General features: G+C 43.3%; 1 protein-coding gene across 1 annotated transcript; it reads left to right on the forward strand.

Annotated features, from left to right (window-relative positions):
* Positions 1 to 5,826: 5,826 nt before the first annotated feature.
* On the forward strand, positions 5,827 to 9,677 carry LOC147030704 (uncharacterized). Its single transcript, XM_085872107.1, has 2 exons — positions 5,827 to 5,956; positions 7,165 to 9,677. Exon 2 carries the CDS (start codon positions 7,270 to 7,272, stop codon positions 8,854 to 8,856), a length of 1,587 nt encoding a protein of 528 aa, XP_085728233.1. The 5' UTR covers positions 5,827 to 5,956; positions 7,165 to 7,269; the 3' UTR covers positions 8,857 to 9,677.
* Positions 9,678 to 21,950: the final 12,273 nt, after the last annotated feature.

The following is a 21,950-nucleotide window of genomic DNA, read 5'->3' on the forward strand; positions in this document are numbered from 1 at the left end:
TAATAGCAGGAGCTGTGTAATAGCTTATAATAAGAAATTATCACTGTTGGGGGGGGGGGGGGGTGTTGGCTTAATGGTTAAGGTGGTGGGTCTTGGATCCTAGGGTCCTGAGTTAAAATCCCACTCAGCTGTTGAATTGATAACAGGTGGGGTTGACTCTGCCTGTCATCCTTCCGAGGTCGGCAAAATGAGTGCCAGCTTGCTGGTATAGTGTGTCGGAGTGGCGACCCATCCAAGATTGTGCCTAACAGCTAAGGAGACTGCTTAGATAGCACCAACGCTCTACATAGAGTATGGTCCCAATATCCCCCTCCTCCCTCGGGGGGGGGGGGGAGGATGGACATATCAGATAAGGTAAAAGTGAACATATTCAACACAATAGTTACATACGGATCATGCAAAAATCATCCAAAGTTATCCATGTGCTGCAAGGTGGCATGTCGCATGTTGGATGATTTGTCATTTATTTAGTGAAGATTTGGGGACAAAAGTGAAGATCTTCTTTGGCAAAAACATTGTTTTTTTTTAATGAATCAATTGCATATTTATTAACGATTTATTAATGACGTATTTATTTTATTTCTCATCTGGCCAATATCTCAGGCACCTTTTGAGCTGGGAAGCCGATATTTGGACACGACAGTGAAGAAGTGATTTGGCTACAGCGAGTATTTTTGGTTTATTGATTAATCAATTAATCATTTAAGTTTTCGGTTAATAACTTAATTTTCAAAAAGTTACAGATGAAATAGTGTTGGTTTCAGTATGCTATTAGCCAATCGATTCAAAAAAGAATAATTGTACGATAATTGTTTATTTGTTTTAATTATGCAATTAATGAATTAATTATTGTACACTGCTCCCTCCCAATTCCGTCTCCATGTGCTGCTAGGCAGCATCGCCAGGCACCGAAGGCGTGGCGGCACTGTACTTTGAATGTGCCTGTACTTGTGATTTACATCTTTTTGATCTTCCTGGAATTCAGGGATGATATTTTCAACTTGTTTGCTGAATATTAGAACTTACCTTATGTAGGATCAGTTCACTTTTCAAGTGTTATTCCTTTGTCAGAGCAAAAAAAACGAAAATGTGGGTGGAGGGAGGGATTTTATATTAGTGTTGTATGTGGATCAAAGATCAAAGGTACTTTATAAATATTCCTTTTTTTTAACCTGCCTTTCTCTCTTCTGTTATTTTAATCTTTTCATCAATGGACCAACTCCTTGTCGTCTTTAAGCCCAACATGGTCATAGATCCACGCTCTAAAACCAAAATGCACGGTCTTACAAGCTACACTTTTTGTTTGTACCATCAGATAGCACCAGCATGATAAATAAGCTGAAAACATAAAGCTTGCAGGGCAACTTGCACACTGCTACTTAAAGTTAGAAATCTCATTTGCAAAATTAAATACAGCTTCAGCGACGGCTGTAATTTATATTTATTTGGGTTAATCAATTAACCGAGAGGTGAATCAGATTGGTGAAAACCTCAGCGAGTCACCACAGAGATGAATCAGATCTGACAACATTCATGAAAACCGAACAATTCCTCCTCCTCCTTCATGTGCAACACAAGGTTGCAGATAGCATCTTTGGCTGAGGGCACAGCTGTGCCACTGATGCAATTCTCCCATTACCAGTGCACTGGTGCTCATTTTGCCAACATCAGAAGAATGCCAGGCTGAGTTAACCCCACCTGGTGTTAATTCAATGAAGAGGGGCTCAAACTCAAGACCCAAGGATCTTAAGCCAGTCACCTTAACAATTAAGCCAACACAAGGCTTGCAAACAAATCTACCAATCTCCTGATATATATATATATATATATATATATATATATATATATATATATATATATATATATATATATATATATATATATATATATATATATATATATATAATCTCCAAAGACAGTAATTCTCTGTGCTATAGTCCTAACAGATCTATGTCCTCTGCACTTTGCCCACCCTTAGGCCCGAACAATGCTGTGATCCTTCCGATGTGTTGAACGAACTCTGGAGATGTGATAAAAACCGTTTAATACCATGCAAGGACTATGCCATATGTCTGCAGGTGAACCCATTCCTCTCCTGCTGTAATCTCATAAACTATTCAGAAATTCCCATAATTGTATTTCATTATTTACATTGCAGTATATTTCAGAGCAAATGTATTAAGGGTGATCAAAGGGTCTGTGGCTGAAGTTTGTGGCTGGCTTCTTATTATACCTTGAACTGTAAACTTACCATCCTCCCAATTTCCATTATAAATGTCTTTTGACATGGTTCTTACTCTGAATATGGAGGTCTAGCTCTCGAAGCATTTCGAGTACTATTATCATTCATTAAACTGTGTTGCTGTTCCAGGATGGCTCGACACAGTCGTTTGGTGATAAGACATCAGACAAGTTGTCCAAACGTCTTTTCCACTTCGTAAATGAACAAAAGTTGCAAAACATCAAAACCTATGCCAGTGAGTTTTAACTGAAATGTCTCGATGATAAAACTTACCTTGATTCTTCATTCATTCTGACTTTCTTTGCCTACTTTAAAATTACATTGTTTGCTTTTTCTTGATAAACAACAACAGTAACAAAACAAAACAAACTAGAATGTCACTCGGTCGAGACAGGCTGTACAGTTTACATTTTGTATCTCACTGATAGGCCGGATCTGTATTCGGACCTTAATCTTATTCTAACCGGCTTGTTCTTGTCACCGAACCAACTCATCCACCACATTTTGTTATAATCCATCCAAAACTTTTTCAAATATCATGCTACACTGTATATCGTTTTTGGACCGATCTCTCAATGGTGAAAAATCACTTTAAAAATTCTTGGGTCCAGATACAGATTCCGATCTTCACCAAAATTGAAGCAATTTGTCCTTGTCTCACACACAATGTGTCCACAACTTTTTGAGATATCGCGCTATATATCGTTTTTGACCCAATCTCACAATTGTGAAGAATCACTTAAAAAATTCGAGTAGCTGGATCCAGATCCGGATCCGGATCTTCACCAAATTCTCATAAATTTGGCGTTGTCACACGTAACCTGTCCACAAAGTTGAATGCAAATGCGTCCATCACTTTTTGAAATAACATGTGATGTATCCTTTTTTGGCCTTATCTCTCAATGATGAAGAATCACTTTTCAAAAAATGTAAAAAATCTCTCCTATCCAGATCCAGATTTCACCAAAATCGAATCACTTCATCCTTTACAGACATTGAATCTGTCCACCAAGTTTAGTCCAAAGCCATCATAACTTTTTGAAATATCCTGCTCACAGACAGACAGACAAACAAACAAACAAACAAACAGGGGTGAAAACATAACCTCCATTCACTTTCGGTGGTGGAGGTAACAAGTGAAAACATTTAATGCAGCTTATTTCTTTCTTTCCTTCCTATTGCTCTATAACCTTCTTAAAAGTCGGATTAGCCAATATTTATGTATGTGGGAATGCTAGGATGAAGATTTGACACAAACATGATAGACTGGTGACCTTTTGATGTATAGTAGTTTGCTTGTGATTGGATTCCGGACATCGTGTATATTTTCCCTGATATGCAGCATTCATCTCTCTTCTGGAGTTCTCGAGTTGTCGCACTGAACAAAATCAGTGCGCAGCAGAGCAAGAGAAAGACCTGGTGGAGAGCTTTTTGGATGCAGTCATGGCCACACCAGTGATGGAGGTGAGGTTGTTCACTCTGTCCTTTTATTTGTCTTAAATTTTCCAACTTTCATTTTTACTCTCCCCGAAGGAGAGGGTCTTGCATTTGGGTCCATTTGTTTGATTGTTTGTCTATTTGTCCACACAGAACTTTCGTGTTTTTCTCCGCAACCGCTTGTTGGATTGAGACAAAATTTTCACCATAGGAGCGACAACACATGGAGATGGAATGTTTTAGTGATAATTATGACGTCATAGGCCACATGGTGTGGTAGTCATGTTGGAAAAACTTGGACCTCTGTATCTCTGAAACTGAACCAAGGAAAAAATTTAAACTTGGCACGGAACACAAACGCCACATAAAATACACCACACAAAACTACACAAACACCACACAAAAAAGTCCTGGTGAGGGTTTGCGATCTCTGATTTTGTTTTGTTTTACTTTCAAACTCCATGTCCATGTTTTTTTTTCTCTTTCATTGTTGGTGTATGTCAGTTTCCATTGGAATTGTTTACTTACACTCTATTGACAAATTGTGTTTGTCAATATTGGCCCCTCTTCTAGGCTGCCCGTGACTTTCTGGTGAGCCGCGGTCTCTCTCCATGTGAACCATGTGAGTTCAAGCAGCAACTTCGAGAAATCTGGTTCTCTCTTTGCAATCGGGACTCCAGGTGTCGGTATGATATCCTCCTTTAATGTCTCACATGATCTCTCTTTCATTCTTCAATCTTTCTTCCTTTTACAAATCAAACCCAACACGAACCCTAAATTCTCCTTCAGTATACTAAATTGTTGAAAGCAAAATGAAGATATCATGAGGTGTAATATATGTAATTGTAATTATATAATCCACAAAGGCATATGTGGAATTTCAAGTTGGTGGGGTGGAGAGTTCCGAGAGTTTGGGACCAATATTTGTGATACATGCTGCTTCCTTCCTTGACGTTCAGCTTTTAAAAGGATAGAGCATGGACAATCCTCATAGGTTGGCGCCCATTGGGAGGAGGAAATTCCTCGATAGAAAAAGCTCTGCTGTGTGCTGCGAGAAAAGCGGCACCATTGTTGTGTGATGTTGCTGGTACCCAGAGTGCCCTGAGAGGTGACAGCACGTCCCCCAAGCTCAGTGGCAGTGTTTGTCTCATCTAACAGTCGTGTGTGTGTGTGTGTGTGTGTGTGTGTGTGTGTGTGTGTGTGTGTGTGTGTGTGTGTGTGTGTGTGTGTGTGTGTGTTTGTGTGTGTGTGTGTGTGTATGGCAGCTCCATTATGTGCCAAAAAACACAGGTGCAAAGTCATCTCTGGATTTCCAGGGGCTTGGCTCCCAAAAAAGTGTAGGAACATTATAAATCAAACAATAACATGTAGATGTGTACAAACTTCAAAATGTGCACTCATGCGCATGCACGCACACACATACACTTCAAATTTAACAAACAGAGTGAGATACTTCGGTAATCAAGTCAGAAGCTGAATACGTCAGTTTGAGAGAAGCACACTAGAGGAATCTCAGAATCTCATCACTTGGCAAAACGGCTACATTGTGCACTACTCAAATTCTACAAACCGAAGGCACAAACAATTGTTTATTGTGGGAAACAATCAACTAACCAAACAACCCTGCCCTCATTGTCCTCTTCCCTAATCCCCCTCTATTCTCCCCAATCAATATGCAGATCATACACAACAGCCTGAACATTTTCCCTTGTGTGTCAGTTATATGTTGATATGTAAATTATCTCTTAACTGTAATGGCAAATAAACAAAGCAAATGTTCAATCAATAATTGAAAACAACTGGTACAATCCTTGTGTAGGTCCGAATCCACAGCATTTGAACACGTGTTCATCGGAAAGACCCGAACAGGTGAAGCCATCCCTTTCCACAATTGGCTGCAGTTTTACCTGCAGGAGAAACAACAGAACGTGGTCTATCAAAGTTACTCCGGCTGCAAAAAGAACTGTGAAAAGGTTCGTTCGCACCTGAGGCTTCCACACACTCACCTCCCCTTAATTTACTTTTCAAACACCTTGCTTGTTTGTTTTCCTTTTTCCTTCGTTGCTTTGCCCTGATGAAATATTTTCACAGCCGGATGAGGAGGACCAGTTGATCAACCTGCAGTTTTTATGGTGTGGTCACGTGACGGCCCTCGGTAGCACATTTGTCGGAACAAGTCCTGAGTTTGAGTTTGCACTTTACACGCTCTGCCTCTTGCTGAGTCATCCACGCACTTCTCACGCCTTCCACGTCTCCATTGACGCTTATCGCCTGCAGGTATTTAAAAAAATATATATATATATATATTTATATATCATCATGAACAGGTACATGTTTGAAAATGCAAGATTGTCCTCTGGGTTGTTATGTTTGGCGTTCCCCTCCAAGGGATACCTGGTTCAAATACTAACTCCTGCAAAGTTTTATCTATCATTTACTGATCAGCCAACTGCTGTGTATACACTTCGGCTTGTGTTTGTGTGTTTGACTGGTATGCACTCGTAAACTGCTGGACAGAATGAGTTGAAATTTGGTGGTTGTACTTGCGGTGTGCCCAGGAAGATATTTTGGTATTAAAAAAAAAAAAAGGATCATTTTTATTTTTATGCATAAAAAGTATTTTGTCGTCATGGGGGGTTCGGGATGAAAATTATTTCTGTAAATGTGTGCCACCCAGTGGTGGTGGTGGTGGTGGGAGAGAGTATTATAAATCAACTATGGAGAAGATGCAATTTTGCACCGGGCACTTACCATAGTGCAAGTGCTTTACTGGCCCCTGCCAGACGGAGTGGGTATTACGCTCTCGTAGGGAGTAGGTGTTTCTAGTGCTTTGTAATTCAGGGCACACTTCTTCCTTAACAACCACAATAATTACAACGTTCTTGTGGTGTTGGCTGGGGGAAGCTTGGCCCAAGTCTTTCACAAACCAGCTGGGCAGGCCTGACATTCGAATAAGGTTTGGGCAGGAATTTGGAATTCGTTGAGGGTGCCGGCAATAGCTCGTCTACTCTTCTCGAAGGACACCATGGGATCTTTAACATCCACCAATTAATGCCAGTAGACCGGACAACAGTTTAATATCCATCCAAGGGATGGCACAAACATTGATGAATCACCATGCCTGTGAAACACCAGGATGACTGTTTATAGCTGAGCCACGATTCAAACTCAGGCTCGACGGCTTAGAGGCAAGTGTGCATACCTCTAGGCCATCTTGCCACTCCATGTAAGGACATACTGACATCTTCTTTTTGATAATATTGTACATGATTTTTGACAGGCACACTAACAGTATTGTACATGTACTTGCTGCTTCACGAACCTTGCCATATCACTGTACAAATAGTGAGAATAAAGGCTTCTCAACATGTCATATACATTGGAATTAGAAGGGTTCTATCGGTCGGTGGTGTAACATTTCTCAAATATACAAACCTTTCATGTCAAGCAATGTCTGTTTATCTTGTTAAACCTCCTCTCCCTAGATAGTTGTACGCTGCCAGGGTTCTGCACTTTGTGCCATCTACCCAGTACTTCTTGAGGTTTGTGGTGGTGGATCTGGCGTGAAGGTGGGGACCTCAACAGTACGAATGCAACAGTTGCAAGTGACAACACAAGCTGATACGGCTGAAACTCCAGCACCACTTGTGGTCGAGCGCAAGAAACGTGGGGGCTCTGGGAGACGAACAACAGATGAGCAGAGCCACCGGGTGCAGGCATGTAGAATTACAGCCTATGCAACGCAAGGAACTCGAGTTGGACAGGGTTTTGCCAAAGCGTGTGCAGACAGTGTGACTGCAGTAAAAAGCACTGAAGTTTCTGCCTCTGCAGAAGAGAGTGTGGGCTGTCCTCCACCCCAGAATGCTGAAGCCCCTGACAGCTTGCCCACTACTCCCATTGTAAGTGATGTTCTCGAGACAAGCAGTGGTACAAAAGGTTTTTGTGGAAGTCCCTGCTCAAGTCCAAAGCCACGAGTACAGACCCCTCCACCTTGTGATCTTCCCAGCACAAAACCCACCCCATGCAGCCTATCTCCTGTATCCATACCTGGTCCCCACAGCTCTAGCCCCAAGCCTGCACATCAGAGTCCATTCAAAAGTGCACAGCAAGATCTTCCTTCTCCGATGAATGCACAACCACCCTGTGGCAGTCCAAAGCTTCGGAAAGCAAGTCCGTGCCACAGCCCTAAAACCTCTCAGGCAGGTTCACCTAAACTTGAACCTTGCACCTTTGACTACCCTTGCAAAGGTGATACAGTGTCACCTCAAACACAGTCACATGTTGCACAGCAGCATGGAAAGCAAGCTCATCATGGGATTGGACATGGAGCAATGGATACATTTCTTGCGGGTCTGGGCACGAACCAAAGGTCTAACACAGCTGTAGCAGGCCATGGGTATCCAGGGTGGCGCAGCAGAACGACAAGGGGTACAGGGAAGCGGCGTGATGTGCTGAATGCTTCTCGCCTTTGTCACAGCATCTTGAAGTTCCAGCCGAGCTACCATGAGGCTGTGAGGGCTGTGTGCACCAATCGTGATTCGAACAGCGCTGCACCACCTGGAGAGGCATTGGCAGGTACTTCAGCACATGCTCCACTGCCCCGTAAGGTTTCTGAAAGTTTTGCTGTGGGTTCTAAGTTTGTTGCGGGCAGTCGGCGTCAAAGTTGTGGAAGGTCTACTGATGCTGCTACTGAATTTAATCGTGCCGTCAGCTCTGCGCAGGCCACCCTTGCAGCACCCACACACCCAGGTGCACAAGCGGATGCAGCCTTTGGGAAACGAGAAAGAGTTCTGACAAGCCATCCATGCTATGGTGGTGCCCAGTATTTGATCACCACCACAAATCGACGAGCTTCCATAGGTGACATGTATGCACGCTCAGGTGCCATTTTAGGAAGACTTGGTCGTGAGAATTTCACTCAAGGGCATTTGCAGCGTGAATGGTGTGGAACAAGGAACATGCACATGCCAGCAGCAGCGATGACATTACAGAGATCACGCTCACATCACAGCACGGGGCCTATCGCAACAACCTTCCCCCACTCATGGTGTGGCCCAGGATGCTGCCATTGTCGCACTGAATCACTGGCGTTCCGCTCACATCCTGGTGCTCGCTGCGCACAGCCCTGGCTCCGACAAGAACCAATTCATAAGCATCTGCACACTTGTTATCATTGATTCATTTACATTACATTATCTTGGCTTTTCGTTAACATAATCCAAAATGCCTAGTAATAGAAAATCTCACCTTCTTCTCTCTAGTTTTATTTCACTTTTTTGTCATTTCATTTTGCTTTGAGTGAATCTTTATTGGAAGCATCTACATAATGTAAAAGTGTTTGGAGGAGATGGGCAAGGGTAGGGATCAGAAAAGGAAGTGTGGAAGTCAGCATTTTAAGTTTGTGTGTCCTTATCCACCTTCAAAACGAGCTAAATAAATAATAAAGCGAATTTTCATGAAAGCTTAATGAATCTACTGTCCATATTTAGGCTATAGGCCAAAATTGAGTGACATACGGTCTGGGATGCTTTGACAGTGTTTGCCAAAGTTGTGCACATGACTCTTCGGCTGATAAACAAAATGCATGGTCATTCAAAAACATTGGGCCTTGCTAATGATGTTTCTCTTATGTGTAATGCCTTTTTGTAAATAAATAAACAATAATAAATAAAAAAACAACACTAGGATAAATCTAAATCCAAACTTCATCCCAAAGACAAGAGGTATATGGATATGGTGATACAAATCTTGTTAAAACAATATGCATGCACCTGGACCTTCAAACCAAAGTACATGGTGGTGAAGCTTATCTTAACAATACACATGCACTTAGACACACACCAAGACCAAAATGCACAGTCATAAAAAACAAAAAACATGCATCTTGGCTCTGTGGTCAAAATTATCGGTCTTATGATACTTGCTTGTTGCCTCTGTGGCTTGAAGGTCAAAATGCTTCGTCTTAACAATACATACTTGTTTCTTCTGTTGAGAAATACTTTTTTCACAAAAAAATTAAAAATACAATCCAAAATTATGACAAAGCTAAACATGCACTTTGACCCTAATGTCAAAAATGAATTGTCATGCAACAAACACATGCATCTTCTTCCAAATACCAAAATGCATGTCAGCAAGACAGATCGACTCAAAATGCTGTCTTGGAGCTAGACTTCTACAATGTGTGATGTCACGTAACTGGAAGAGAACATCGAGTAAATAACTTGTCAATTTCGGCACGTCATTAGTTTGTCAGACTGGATTGACCAAAAAGAGAGGTGTACGGGGAGATGATGGAGGTAGGGGAGAGGTAAGGGGTTCAGAGGGAGATTAAGAGGGAGGAGGAGGATGGATTAAGAGGGAGGAGGGGGTGGAGTCAAACTTTCCAGGTTTAAACACATAATATGACATGGCCTTCCAGAGGTAGTCTCAACAAATGCCGTGGAGTAACCCAATGGCATTATTTGTTGACCAGTTAATTGTCTAAGTCGCTCCATATCTAACCTAAATAAAATGCTTTTACAATGTTTTCTCAGTTTTTACAGTTGCAAGAGTTTGGAAAACGATCGGTATGTTTATTGAATCCATCTACATTTCATGCACATAAAAGGGGAAATTTTAAACCCTGCCCCTCCCCTCTTCCACATTTTCATCCCTTCCATGTTTCACTCCTGTCTCTTTCCATTTCTCCATCCACATTTGTCCTTTCTCTATTAGTATTGGGGGGGGCAGCTTCCCTAACCCCCCCCAATCCTCTCCATACTATTTATATATGAAATCGAGGCTCAAGGAAGAGCAAGGTGACTGAGGGTAAAAAGGCAACAAACTGACAGTGGGCTAACAGATGGATATAATAAGCAAGGGAATGAACGATAAGGAAAGGAGAAGAGAGGTGAGGGGAGGAAACTTGCAGGAAAGATGGTTGGGGTTGGGTTAGTTGTGGGTAAATTCCACAATAAACCTTCCCCCTCTTCTTCCTATATATATTTTTTTTACACCAATTTACTCCCATTCCACACGGAAGGTGTAATATGTACATGGTTCCTTCACAATCTATGCAAACAAAACTTGTTGGACGTCATGGTTTTGACGTCAATGATGTTTACCTTGATCATGGTGGTGATGCTGATGATGAAAACAATGAGATGCAACTTGACAATAATGATGCTCTTTATGTTGATGACGATGATTGTGATTATGATGATGACGATAAGTATAGGTTTTATTTACTGCTGTTCCAAATCGGTGTTTTGATGTGGTATTTTGTGGCGTTGCATCTTCACATTGATACCTGTACTGTGTACCCATGCTGCAATCAGATTCCCCCAGTTTGAATACCGATGCTGTGTCTTCAGCACCGAGGTACAGTGAACTGAATGTGGTGAGCATAGCTTCATAATAATACTAACAATAATAATAATAATAATAATAATAATAAAGTTAATGAACACTTTAATCATGCTCATATTATTTGAACGAACCTTGCAATATTACATTCATCAAGTGGTTCCCAAGCTGTTTTTCAATGAAGTCGTGACATCACAATTACAGTCGGGTGTTTTCATGATCGAAGCAGTAACCATTGTCATCTTAAAACACCAATTAAGATTTAACACTTTTATAAGTTGCCATTTTATGTCCTGGGTGGATCTTTTGGAAATATGGTGCAAAATAACACATACATAAAAAGAAAAAACAAATATATATATATATGTATGTATGTATATACCTTTTCTATTTTCTATATATACACCTCCTGAGCCTGGTGTTGGCTTAGTGGTTAGGGTGGCGGCTTGGGATCCCAGGGTCCTGAGTTCAAGTCCCGTTGGCTGCTGAATTAACACCAGGGGGTTGACTCAGCCTGTCATCCTTCCGAGGTCGGCGAAATGAGTACCAGTGTACTGGTCCCAGTGTATGCCCCGGTTAGAATAGGTGTACCATATTCCTGTGTGTCGTAAGAGGCGACCAGGGTTGGCGTCAGGAAGGGCATCCGGCCATAAAACATTGCCTCAAGAAAAAGCCAACGGTCATTTTTATATATATATATATATACACCTCCTGTTGGTCACGTGATCCTCAACCCCCCCCCCCTCCCTTCTTCTTCCTGTAACTTTCGTGGAACTACCAGCTTCCTTCTGCATTTGTCAATCCAAATTCACCAAACACCGACAATTTTTCTTCAGCGTTTCCTTTTCCTAATGTCACATAATCTTTATCAAAAAAGTAAAAATAAGCGTCTCTTAAAATGTTCCAACTTCCTCTTTCACACGCGTGGTTCTCGGTATTGTATCATAATTCACCACTCTTTTTCTTCTTCAAAAGATTGCTTTCAATTTGACCTTTCCTTCATCTCTCATCGAAAACGTCCAACTGTTACAATGTTTCTTTTCTCCATTCTCTTAAGTCTCCTTTATCCCTTGCGTAATGTTGTGAATTGCATCTCTGACTTAAAAATTTTCAAATCCCAGTTTGTAATGCATGTTCGTATTCCATCAATCGTCCTTTTTTTCCAACTTCAGTGCCAATTCACCCCATCCATTTAAATCTACCTCCTTCTAACCCCTCACCTGTTATCCCCTGTCTTTACCCCTCCCATCTTACTCTTGCCCCTCATCCTACCTCCGATCTTGGAACCTCTTAACTGTCTTCTGCTACAGTTTCAGCTCCTCCTCTGTTGTCCCAAAGCGTGTGGTGTCGTAACATCTGTGGGCTCCATTCTAACTTAACAGATGTCTCGCTCTCTCTCTCTTTCTCTCTTTCTCTCTTCTCTCTTCTCTCTTCTCTCTTCTCTCTTCTCTCTTCTCTCTCTCTCATCAGGACACTCATCACCACAAACATGCTCCTTCCTTCCCAACACCTCAAATCTTGTACCTCCTCCTGGCGGCTCCCTTCTTCACCATACCTCCACCAAGTCTCATCCTTCCCCTCTCCCTACCTCTCCCACCTTGGCCATGCCTGCTCTCATCGTCTACGATCCCTCTCAAAGCAACTTTCACACTCTTTCCCCCCTCCAACCTTGCCTCTCACCTTTCTCAAAAACTCCCCCCTCACCTTTCTCCCTCCAATCTTCCCTCTCACTCCCCCTCCCAAAGTTGGCCCCCTCACATCCACAAAGCTGCTTTCTTCCCCACCCTCTCTTCCATCTCATCACTCCACTGACTCCAATTTTCAACTACCCCCTGCCCCCTCTCTTATTACTTCCCACTCTACCTCAACCCATCATCACCAAGCCTCTTCTCCTCTTCATCCTGCCCTCTCCCCTAGTTCTTCTGCAATCCCACATACTCTTTCAACAACTCTCCTTACCCACCACTCCCCCGGACTCCCTCATCCTATCCTCCCCCTCCCCTCTCCTGCACCCAAAACATCCTCCCCTCTCTATTCCTTAACAGTGTGGACCTCAAACATCTGGGGCCTTCGCTCAAATCTGACGGATCCTTCCACTCAGGTTGCCACTGACAAACCAGACATAATCTGCTTAACAGAAACTTTCCTCCTTCAAGACGTCTCTGACTCCCTGGTATCTTTCCCTGGTTACTCCCTTCTCCGGTATGACAGACCTGAGCCTTGTCCTGGCAGCAGAGTTACTCTCTTCATCAAAGACTCTATTCCTCACTCAACATGCACTGCCCTCTCTCCCCCACACCCCCAGGAATACCTCTGGCAACAGCCTCCCCTCCCCTCCTACCTCATGGACACATGTGTGTTGTACCGTCCACCAAACGGTAATGACTCCATTTACATCTCGCTCCCTGAGAACATGCACCAATGTCTATCCTTTCATCCCAACTCTCTCTTCCTCATATATGGTGACTTCAATCGTCATCAAGCCAGTTGGCTGGGTGTGAGTTTCTCTCTCTCACACCTGCCATGGCACTTCAGCAATCTCTTCTGGATCTGATTTTGACCAATTTCCCATGAAAATATCTGCTGTTCTTCCTCCGCTCCAGTCAGTTCATCTGACCACATATTGTCAAAGTAGACATCTCTCTGGCTTTTATTAGAGAACCACCTCAGCACCCTCAAGTCTAGCATTTCACTCAGGCCGACTGGCAGGGACTTCAAGCAGCCATCAAACTTCTTGACTATTCTCCCATCTCAACTTCCTCTGACTTCAACTTGTCCTGGGAATTCTTTCAAAGAAATTTGTTCTCTCTCTAGCACAGATTTATCCCATCTCGTCTTCAGTTGTCCTACCCTTCCTCCCCTCCATAGTACACTGAAGCTTGTGGTGAGGCAGTTGTCCTGAAACACCTCACCTTCACCTCATGGAAGGTTAATCCAACTGAAGGCAATCTCAGTTCCTTCCATGAAGTTCAGAACAAGTGTGTGTCTACCCTCAGGAGAGCCAGAAAACAATATATTTCTCATCTCAAGTCTGAACTCTCAAACCTGTGTCCCCCCTCCAAATCCTGGTGGCGTCTAGTTAAGTCTGTTTCTGGTGTATATTCCCCCTCTATCCCCTCCCATACCTCAAATGGCTGCACAGCTGACTGCGCGTGAAAATGCTGAATGCCTAAACTCCGTGTTTGCTTCTAAATCTTGTGTCCCAAACTCATCGCTTTCTGTACCCACCTTAGCCATTCACAACGAGCTGTTCCTGGACTCTGTGTCCTTTTCTCCTGACAACATGGAGAACTTGCTGTTAAACCTTGACTCAGATTCCTAGATTCCTAAACCTTGATTCAGCCCACGTGTTCAAAAAGCCTGCTCTGCTATTCTTGCTCACCCTCTCTCTGTTATTTTCTTTCTCTCATTTGCTCAAGGTCATTTTCCATCTGCTTGGAAATTATCAAACATCAACGCTCTACATTAAGAAGGTGGGAAAACAGATCCCTGCAACGACAGACCAATCAGCCTTCTCCCAATCATCAGCAAGGTTATGGAGTCCATCATCGCTTCAGACATTAAATCCTTCCTCTTCTCCAATGGCTCGATTTCCGATCATCAATTTGGTTTCAGATCAGGTCACTCGACCCTGGATATGCTGCTTCTGCTCTCCCAACAATGGATGGACATTCTCAAAGCCAGACACGAAATCAGTGCCCTCTCCCAAGGCATATCACGTTCTTTGGACACGGTCTGGCACACTGCCCTGCTCACCAAACTCTCTTCCTATGGTAGACAAGGACGTCTGCACTCACGGCTCACAGACGTCCTCTCCTGTCACAGCCAATGTATTCCCCTTAATGGAGTTCTCTCATCCCCAATTCCTGTACTGGCTGGAGTTCCTCAAGGCAGTGTTCTGAGCCTTGTTCTTTTTCTGGTTTTCTTCAATGATCTCTGACTCCCTGGAAAATCGTCTTTATCTCTTTGCTGATGACTCCATCCTCTTCTGTACTATCTGTCATCCCTCAGATCGGTAAGCAGCAGCCTCTTCACTCTGCAGATCTGGGTAAAATCACATGCTGGTCCAACATGTGCAACATGACTTTCAATCCTGACAAATCTCACACTCTCACTATGTCTCTCCGAAAAGACCATCTGGAAAACCCCCAATCTACTTTCTCAACAATCATCTTGAAGAAGTCCTTTCATTCAAACTTCGGGGTCCCACTTTGTACTATGATCTTTCCTGGGAAAGCCACATTTCCAAGCTGGCCTCAAAAGCCAGCCGCCGATTGGGCATCCTCTGTCGTGTGAAGTCCATCTTTGACACACCTGAGCTCCTGAACACAAACAAAGCTTTCATCTGCAGTCTGATGGAGTACTGCTCTCCCTTTTGGGCTGGTGCTCCCACCTCTCATCTTACCCTGCTTCACGCTGTGGAAACCAAGGCATTTAGGATCATTGGTATCTTCCGTAATGAGGCTGAGTCTTTGGGTTTCTCACTCTCACTACAGGCAGGTCGGTAGTCTTTCCGTCTTCTAGTGTCTCCGCTCTGGCTTGCCCCCCTCCCCTCTGGCTCTGTCTGAGATATGTCCCTCCTCCCCTCCAATATTTTCGTGCTCAATGTTCGCCAGCAACCCCGTTCTGGAAAAACTCCCAAAATCAAGAATCACTGGATCAAACTCCCACACTCTCTTCAATCCCACTCTTCCCTCTAAGTCTTCAAAACAGCTGTTCACCACAATCCCTTATCTTCCCCGATCCAAAACCACGATCTTTTCTACCCCTACTAATCCACCCCAAACCCACCTTCTTAAAATTCCCTGCTTTCCTTCCTTAAAGTCCCTGTCGTCTAAGGACCTGAAAGTCCCTGCAGTGTCCCTTTTGTTTACTCCGTGTACCCCGCCCCATCCCTCTCCCTTCCACTGACCTCTTCATTTCTCTGTTCCCCACTCTTTTTTCTTTTCCTCTCCCACCCCTCTTGTCTCCCGTTCCCCTTGTTGCTCATTCTGTTCGCTCTCATGCGAGCCTCGACGGTGTCTACAAAAATAAATAAATAAATAAATAAAAGCCGTGAATGAGCGTGTCCGATTTTGGATATTCCGTCACAAAATTTCGATATTCAATTTTAAAAAAAAGTTCAGCTTCAGACAGTTCACCATGATCTCATATTTTGGAGTGGACATTCCTCCTTGAATAAGTGTACTCCATGTCAGGATTGAGACCTTCTGGAACCCTTCAACTCGATCCCGTGTTATGAAGTGTACGTTACATAATCTCACATGTGTGGTCATTTGAAAAGGGTAGAAATCACGATTTAGCTGAACAGGTTACCGTGGTTCATTATCACGATAACAAGGAAATCCAACACAGGTGGAGGCCATTCAGCCCATCGTGCCTGTGCGAGCACGACACCAACAACCCATCTGCACAAGATCCAAGGAAGAAAATGCAAAAAATGTTTTTAATTAATGAAATAATTTTTTTTGTTTGTTTCTTTTTTGGGTTTTTTTTAAATATTTCTTTTGTGTCGTTTTTGTAGTTTGTTTTATTTTTGTATTTTTTGTATTTTTTAATTTTTTTTTCCTTTTCTTCTCCTCAGGGGAAGGGCATGAGCTTGGTTAAAAACACACATCAACCACACAACCCCCCTTGACAAGACCCTCACCAACAGCACTCCGTACACATGCACAAACTACCTGAAAGTCTTATCAACATCCCCATACCCCTCGATCTCCATGACTACCAGGTACCTATCTAATTCTAATTTAAACTTATCTCCTTTTTCTGTTGCCACTACTTTTCCAGGGAGGCCATTCCATGCATTAACTCATATTGGCTCTTAACCTGGGGGGGGGGGGGCGCGAGTAATTTCCAGAAGGGGCGTGAGCCCGGAGAAAAAAGAAGGAATTTCTCTAATTATTTTTGGATTTCTTTTAACAAGTGTTTACATAATATCGTGATGAACATAAAAAATAAAAAGTATCGCTTTAATAATTATCGTTTAGTATTCGCTACCAGGCCGACCATTTTCTGTATTAAAATTAATTTTTTTAATTTAACATTTATTTAAATTGAATATTAAAATTTACATTTTATTTTAATTTTAATATAAAAAATTTTTTTTGACAGATTTGCAGTACCCATTTCAAACTTTATCATTCACAATGAGTGCAAAAAACGGAAGTATCTTGACGACTATATTCGATTTAGATTCGTGTCCCTCCAAAATAGTGACACAGAGCTACCCCAGTGCGTAATATTGTTACGAATCTGGCAGCCATTTGCGCACAACAGCCAGAGTCCCCGCAGTTCAGTTATTTCGATAAGTACGTGTTTATAGTTAGGGTCCCGTCCCTATGTTTAATGGGTGATTAAGTGTATGTGCGCTGCGAGATATTTTTTAGTTAGTTTTCTACATCACTTCACTTCACACCACGGCGCCATAACCCACGTGTTCAAGGCTACGGACGTGGGCGGAGCCCCCTCGCCTCAGAGCCGACTCCGCCCCAGCCAGAGGGACGTCTGCCTCGTCCAATCGGGGGTGAGATCACCTCAGAACCAGCCCCGCTCCAGCCAGATGGGAAGTTCGCCTTGTCCAACGAGGGGAGGACACCGATCGCCCAACGCCCCCCGACCAATCCGGAGGCGGGTTACCTCAGAGTGGATCCCTCCACCCACGTGGGGGGGGGGAAGGATAAGAAAGGTGGTCGTATCAGGGGTCGGGGCGTTTTGCTCTTTGCTTTTTGCTCTTGGCTCTTTGGTCGTCGTCTGCACTCTTTGCTCTTTGGTCTGCAGTCGTCGTCGTCTGGGCTCTTTGCTCTTTGCTCTTGTCTCTTTGGTCATCGTCTGCGGTCTTTTGGTGGTCTGCAGTCTTCTTCGTGGTGGTGGTGGTCGTGGCAGAGGTGTTCCGTGGTGCTCGTATCGTCGTTTGTGGCAGCCAGGATCGGGGGTTCGTTGGATTCCGGGTAGTGGGTTCGAGTCCCACTGTGGTAGGTTGGAGTCGGTGAAACCGCACGAGGCGGCCAGGTACCCGGCCAGATTCTGACCCCCAGCTGAACTATCCTCCTCGGCTGAAGGGCCGAATAAAGAACCACGAGGTTCATTTATTTTTGGGTGTGTGTGTCTGTCTGTGGCCAGTCTTGTAAGTAGAACTGTTTAAGTGATTGCCTTTGTACATTTGCTTACATCTTATTCATGGTTAAGGCTGCTCTGTGTCTCCCTTCCCGATTATTGTAAATAAATCCCCTGTTAAATGTTCCAGTTCGTTGTCCGTGTTTTTTTTTTTCATTGGCCTAGCATGGTTCGGGTTTGAGTTATAGTGAGGCCGTTTGTGTCGTAAGTTGTCATTTGGGCCGGCAGGCTTTGGTAATCCCTGCTTGGTTATGCCAGATCTGAGTCAGTAACAGCGACTCGGTTTGGACAAAGTCGGCCGAGGGTGTGGCTTCCCCGATAGTTAGACGGCGTGGGTACTGAGGTAAATTGGAAATAAACAATTAACTCTACCCCACGCCGTCGAAATATTGGCATCCACGGTCCACGAAGGGACCCGTGACCTTCGGAGTTATCCGAAGGTTACGACCTTCAATTCCGGTGTTCGGTGGGAGACGGCCCGACTGCTCCATCCAGCGGTCATCCTCACCACCGAACCCGGCACCAAAACAATATGCTAAAGACTCTGAGCAATGATGACATGCGGCCCACATGCTTGGAATGCCACTTGAAGACAATACATCCTGCTCGAGCTGCCAAACTCAAAGCATTCTTTGAAACAAAAAAGCAGTCCTTGAAGCAAGCTAAGATGGACAGCAGTGGAGCATTTTGGCAACAGACTTCAAAGGTTGTTGAGGCTTCCGATGAGATCGCCATGTTGATTGCAAAGAGCAAAAAGAGCCATAACATCGGAGAGACTCTCATCAAACCAAGTGTATTGCATGCAGCAGAGCTCGTTCTGGGGAAGGATAGTGTGAGCAAGCTTTGCAAATCTCTCCATCAAACAATACCATCAAAGGAAGGATCAATGAAATGTCTCAAGACATCAAAAATCAAATTCTCGACCAAGTAAGAGCTTCTCCTGTATTTGCCATCCAGTTGGACGAAACGACTGATGTTGCTCAGTGTTCTCAGGTACTGATGTATGCTCATTTCATGTCAGGCAATAGTGTAAAAGAGGAAATGCTCTTCTGCCATCCCATGGAAAGTTATACAACAGCAACAGATATTTTTCAAGTATTATCAAACTTCTTCCAAGAAAATCAACTTTCATGGGACTCGCTGGTAGGGGTGTGCACTGATGGAGCTCCGGCCATGCTTGGTTTGCAATCTGGTTTCATAACAAGAGTGAAAGAAAAAAGTCCGTCTGCTATAGATATGCACTGCATCCTTCATCGTGAAGCCTGAGCATCCAAAACTCCACCTGCTAAAATGAGGGATGTCATGAACCTGGCTACCAAGGTAGTCAACTTCATCAAAGCTGGAGCCTTAAACAGTCGTCTCTTCAAACAGCTGTGTGTGGATATGGATTCTGAACATCAAGCCTTGCTTTTCCACACAAACGTACGATGGCTTTCAAAGGGAAACATGCTTGGACGGCTTTATGAACTATGACAAGAAGTGGCAACATTTCTAGATTTGCAGCAGAAAGCAGATCTCCATGACAAGTTCCAGTCTGAAGGATTTTTTTACTATCTCGAGCTTACCTGGTGGACATCTTTGAAGCGCTGAATGCCATCAACCTCAAACTCCAAGGGAAAAACATCAACATAATCATTAAGGTGGTCCAAAAAAGTCGAAAAAATAGAATGTTGCTCCACAAGTTTAAAATTATTCTAATATGATCCAATAACGCGCATAAACTGTTTTAGTTTGGTCGGAGGTGATTTAGAGGTCGCTCCATATGACGACTTTTAGTCTCATGACTTGAATAAATTAGGGTATGGTCAGGTACGATTGCGGGTACTTCTGGATGTCCAAGGTGGAAATGGAGTGCATTTTCGAACTCTATGGGGTCGATTTACTGTAAGAAATGACTGCACCGACATTGAATTCACTACCATTTCGAAAATATGACCTAAAACAAGATTTATCATTACTGGAGTTGAGTAACTAATCCTACTCATTTCGATATTTTCGAATCTATAATTAATTTGTCATCTGTCTAAACATTTCCTGGAGTAAATCGACCCCACTGAGTTCGAAAATGCACTCCATTTTCACCTAGGAAGTTCAGAAGTGTACGGATTTGCATCTCACCATACCCTAATTTAATATAATAATAACTAAATAAATAACTAACATATTTTTCGTGAATCATTGAATCTAAAACACTGGATGTTTGGCCGGCTAGAAATAAGTTCAGGCGTGAGTGGAGACAGCAATAGAGGCAGAGATGATAGTGGTATTTGGTAAATGAGATGAAATATTCTAATAGTTTGTAATTCCATTGATTGAAAAATTAGGGTATGGTCAGATACGATTACATGTACTTCTGTACTTTCTAGATGAAAAAGGACTGCATTTTCGAACTCAGTGGGGTCAATTTACTCTAAGAAATGTTTAGACGGACAACAAATTAATTATAGATTCGAAAATATCGAAATGAGTTGGATTAGTTACTCAACCCCAGTAATGATAAATCTTGCTTTAGGTCATATTTTCGAAATGGTAGTGAATTCAATGTCGGTGCAGTCATTTCTTAGAGTAAATCGACCGCATAGAGTTCGAAAATGCACTCCATTTCCACCTCGGACATCCAGAAGTACCCGTAATCGTACCTGACCATACCCTAATTTAACCAACTCATGAAACTAAAAGTTGTCATATGGGGCGACCTCTAAATCACCTCCGATCAACTTAAATTTTTTTATGCGCGTTAGTGAATCATAGTGGAATAATTTGAGGCTTGTGGAGACAACATCTGAATTTTATTTTATTTTATTTTGCTGTTTTTGGACCACCCTAATATATAGATATGTATATATTGTTGCGGGCCAGGGGTCGGGTGAGAAGACCACCATGGGGAGAAGCTATCTCAGGTTCCCACCAGACTCCCTGGAATCGCAGGCCGTTGCACACGGATAATTCTGTGACGCGGTGGATCGCTAACGACCGTGAACGCCAATAACTCAACCACGTGACTTAGGGACCTCCGTCTAGTTTATCCGGTTACCTAAAAAAAAAATCGCGTGATCTAATTACCGGGGGACGTGCCCTCGGTACGCCTTGTCCTAACCTGATCAGATGCAGCCAAGCGATACTCATTAGACTCCCTCGCTCACGAGGGAGTACCAGCTAAAAGGAACGGATCGTTGGGAATAAAGTCCCGGCTAGGTTAGGATACGGACCATGCTGGATTAATGAGGGAAAAGACAAAAACGAGCTGGGAGCATTTCCACAAAGGATTTATCAACAGGCAGGCGAGGAAAGATATGTGGCACAGTGAATAGTTTTATTGTTATGTGTGAGCAAAGATCGGAAGATAATGTGAAAGGTGTGACAATAATACAAGCAACTTATAAAGGCAAACACAGAACAGAGTTATCCCAATATAATTATTGTAAACTCTTAACTTAAGCGAGGACAGGTGCCATGACACACACATGCACGCACACACACACACACACACACACACACACACACACACACACACACACACACACACACACACACACACACACACACACACACACACACCCTGATGAAGAGGAGTTAATGAGAAGAAAGAGGAGCCCGGAGAAGTGGGCGGATTGGAAGACAGGATAAGGTGGGTGGGTGGATGAGTGGAGTCAGTGGCAAGGCGGTGAAGAATCCAGAGTTTGCAGGCAAGTTGGTGATGAAGGCGGGGCCGGCAGACGAGGAACGCTGAGCAGGGAAGACGATGACAGCCCCGCGACCCGTCCTTTTATAGATCCTGTGGTGCTCGGCAGGGGTGACAACCCGAAGC

This window comes from Eptatretus burgeri, chromosome 3 (assembly GCF_056783735.1).
Source record: "Eptatretus burgeri isolate ZD-2024b chromosome 3, Ebu_testis_v1, whole genome shotgun sequence".
NCBI lineage: Eukaryota > Metazoa > Chordata > Myxini > Myxiniformes > Myxinidae > Eptatretus > Eptatretus burgeri.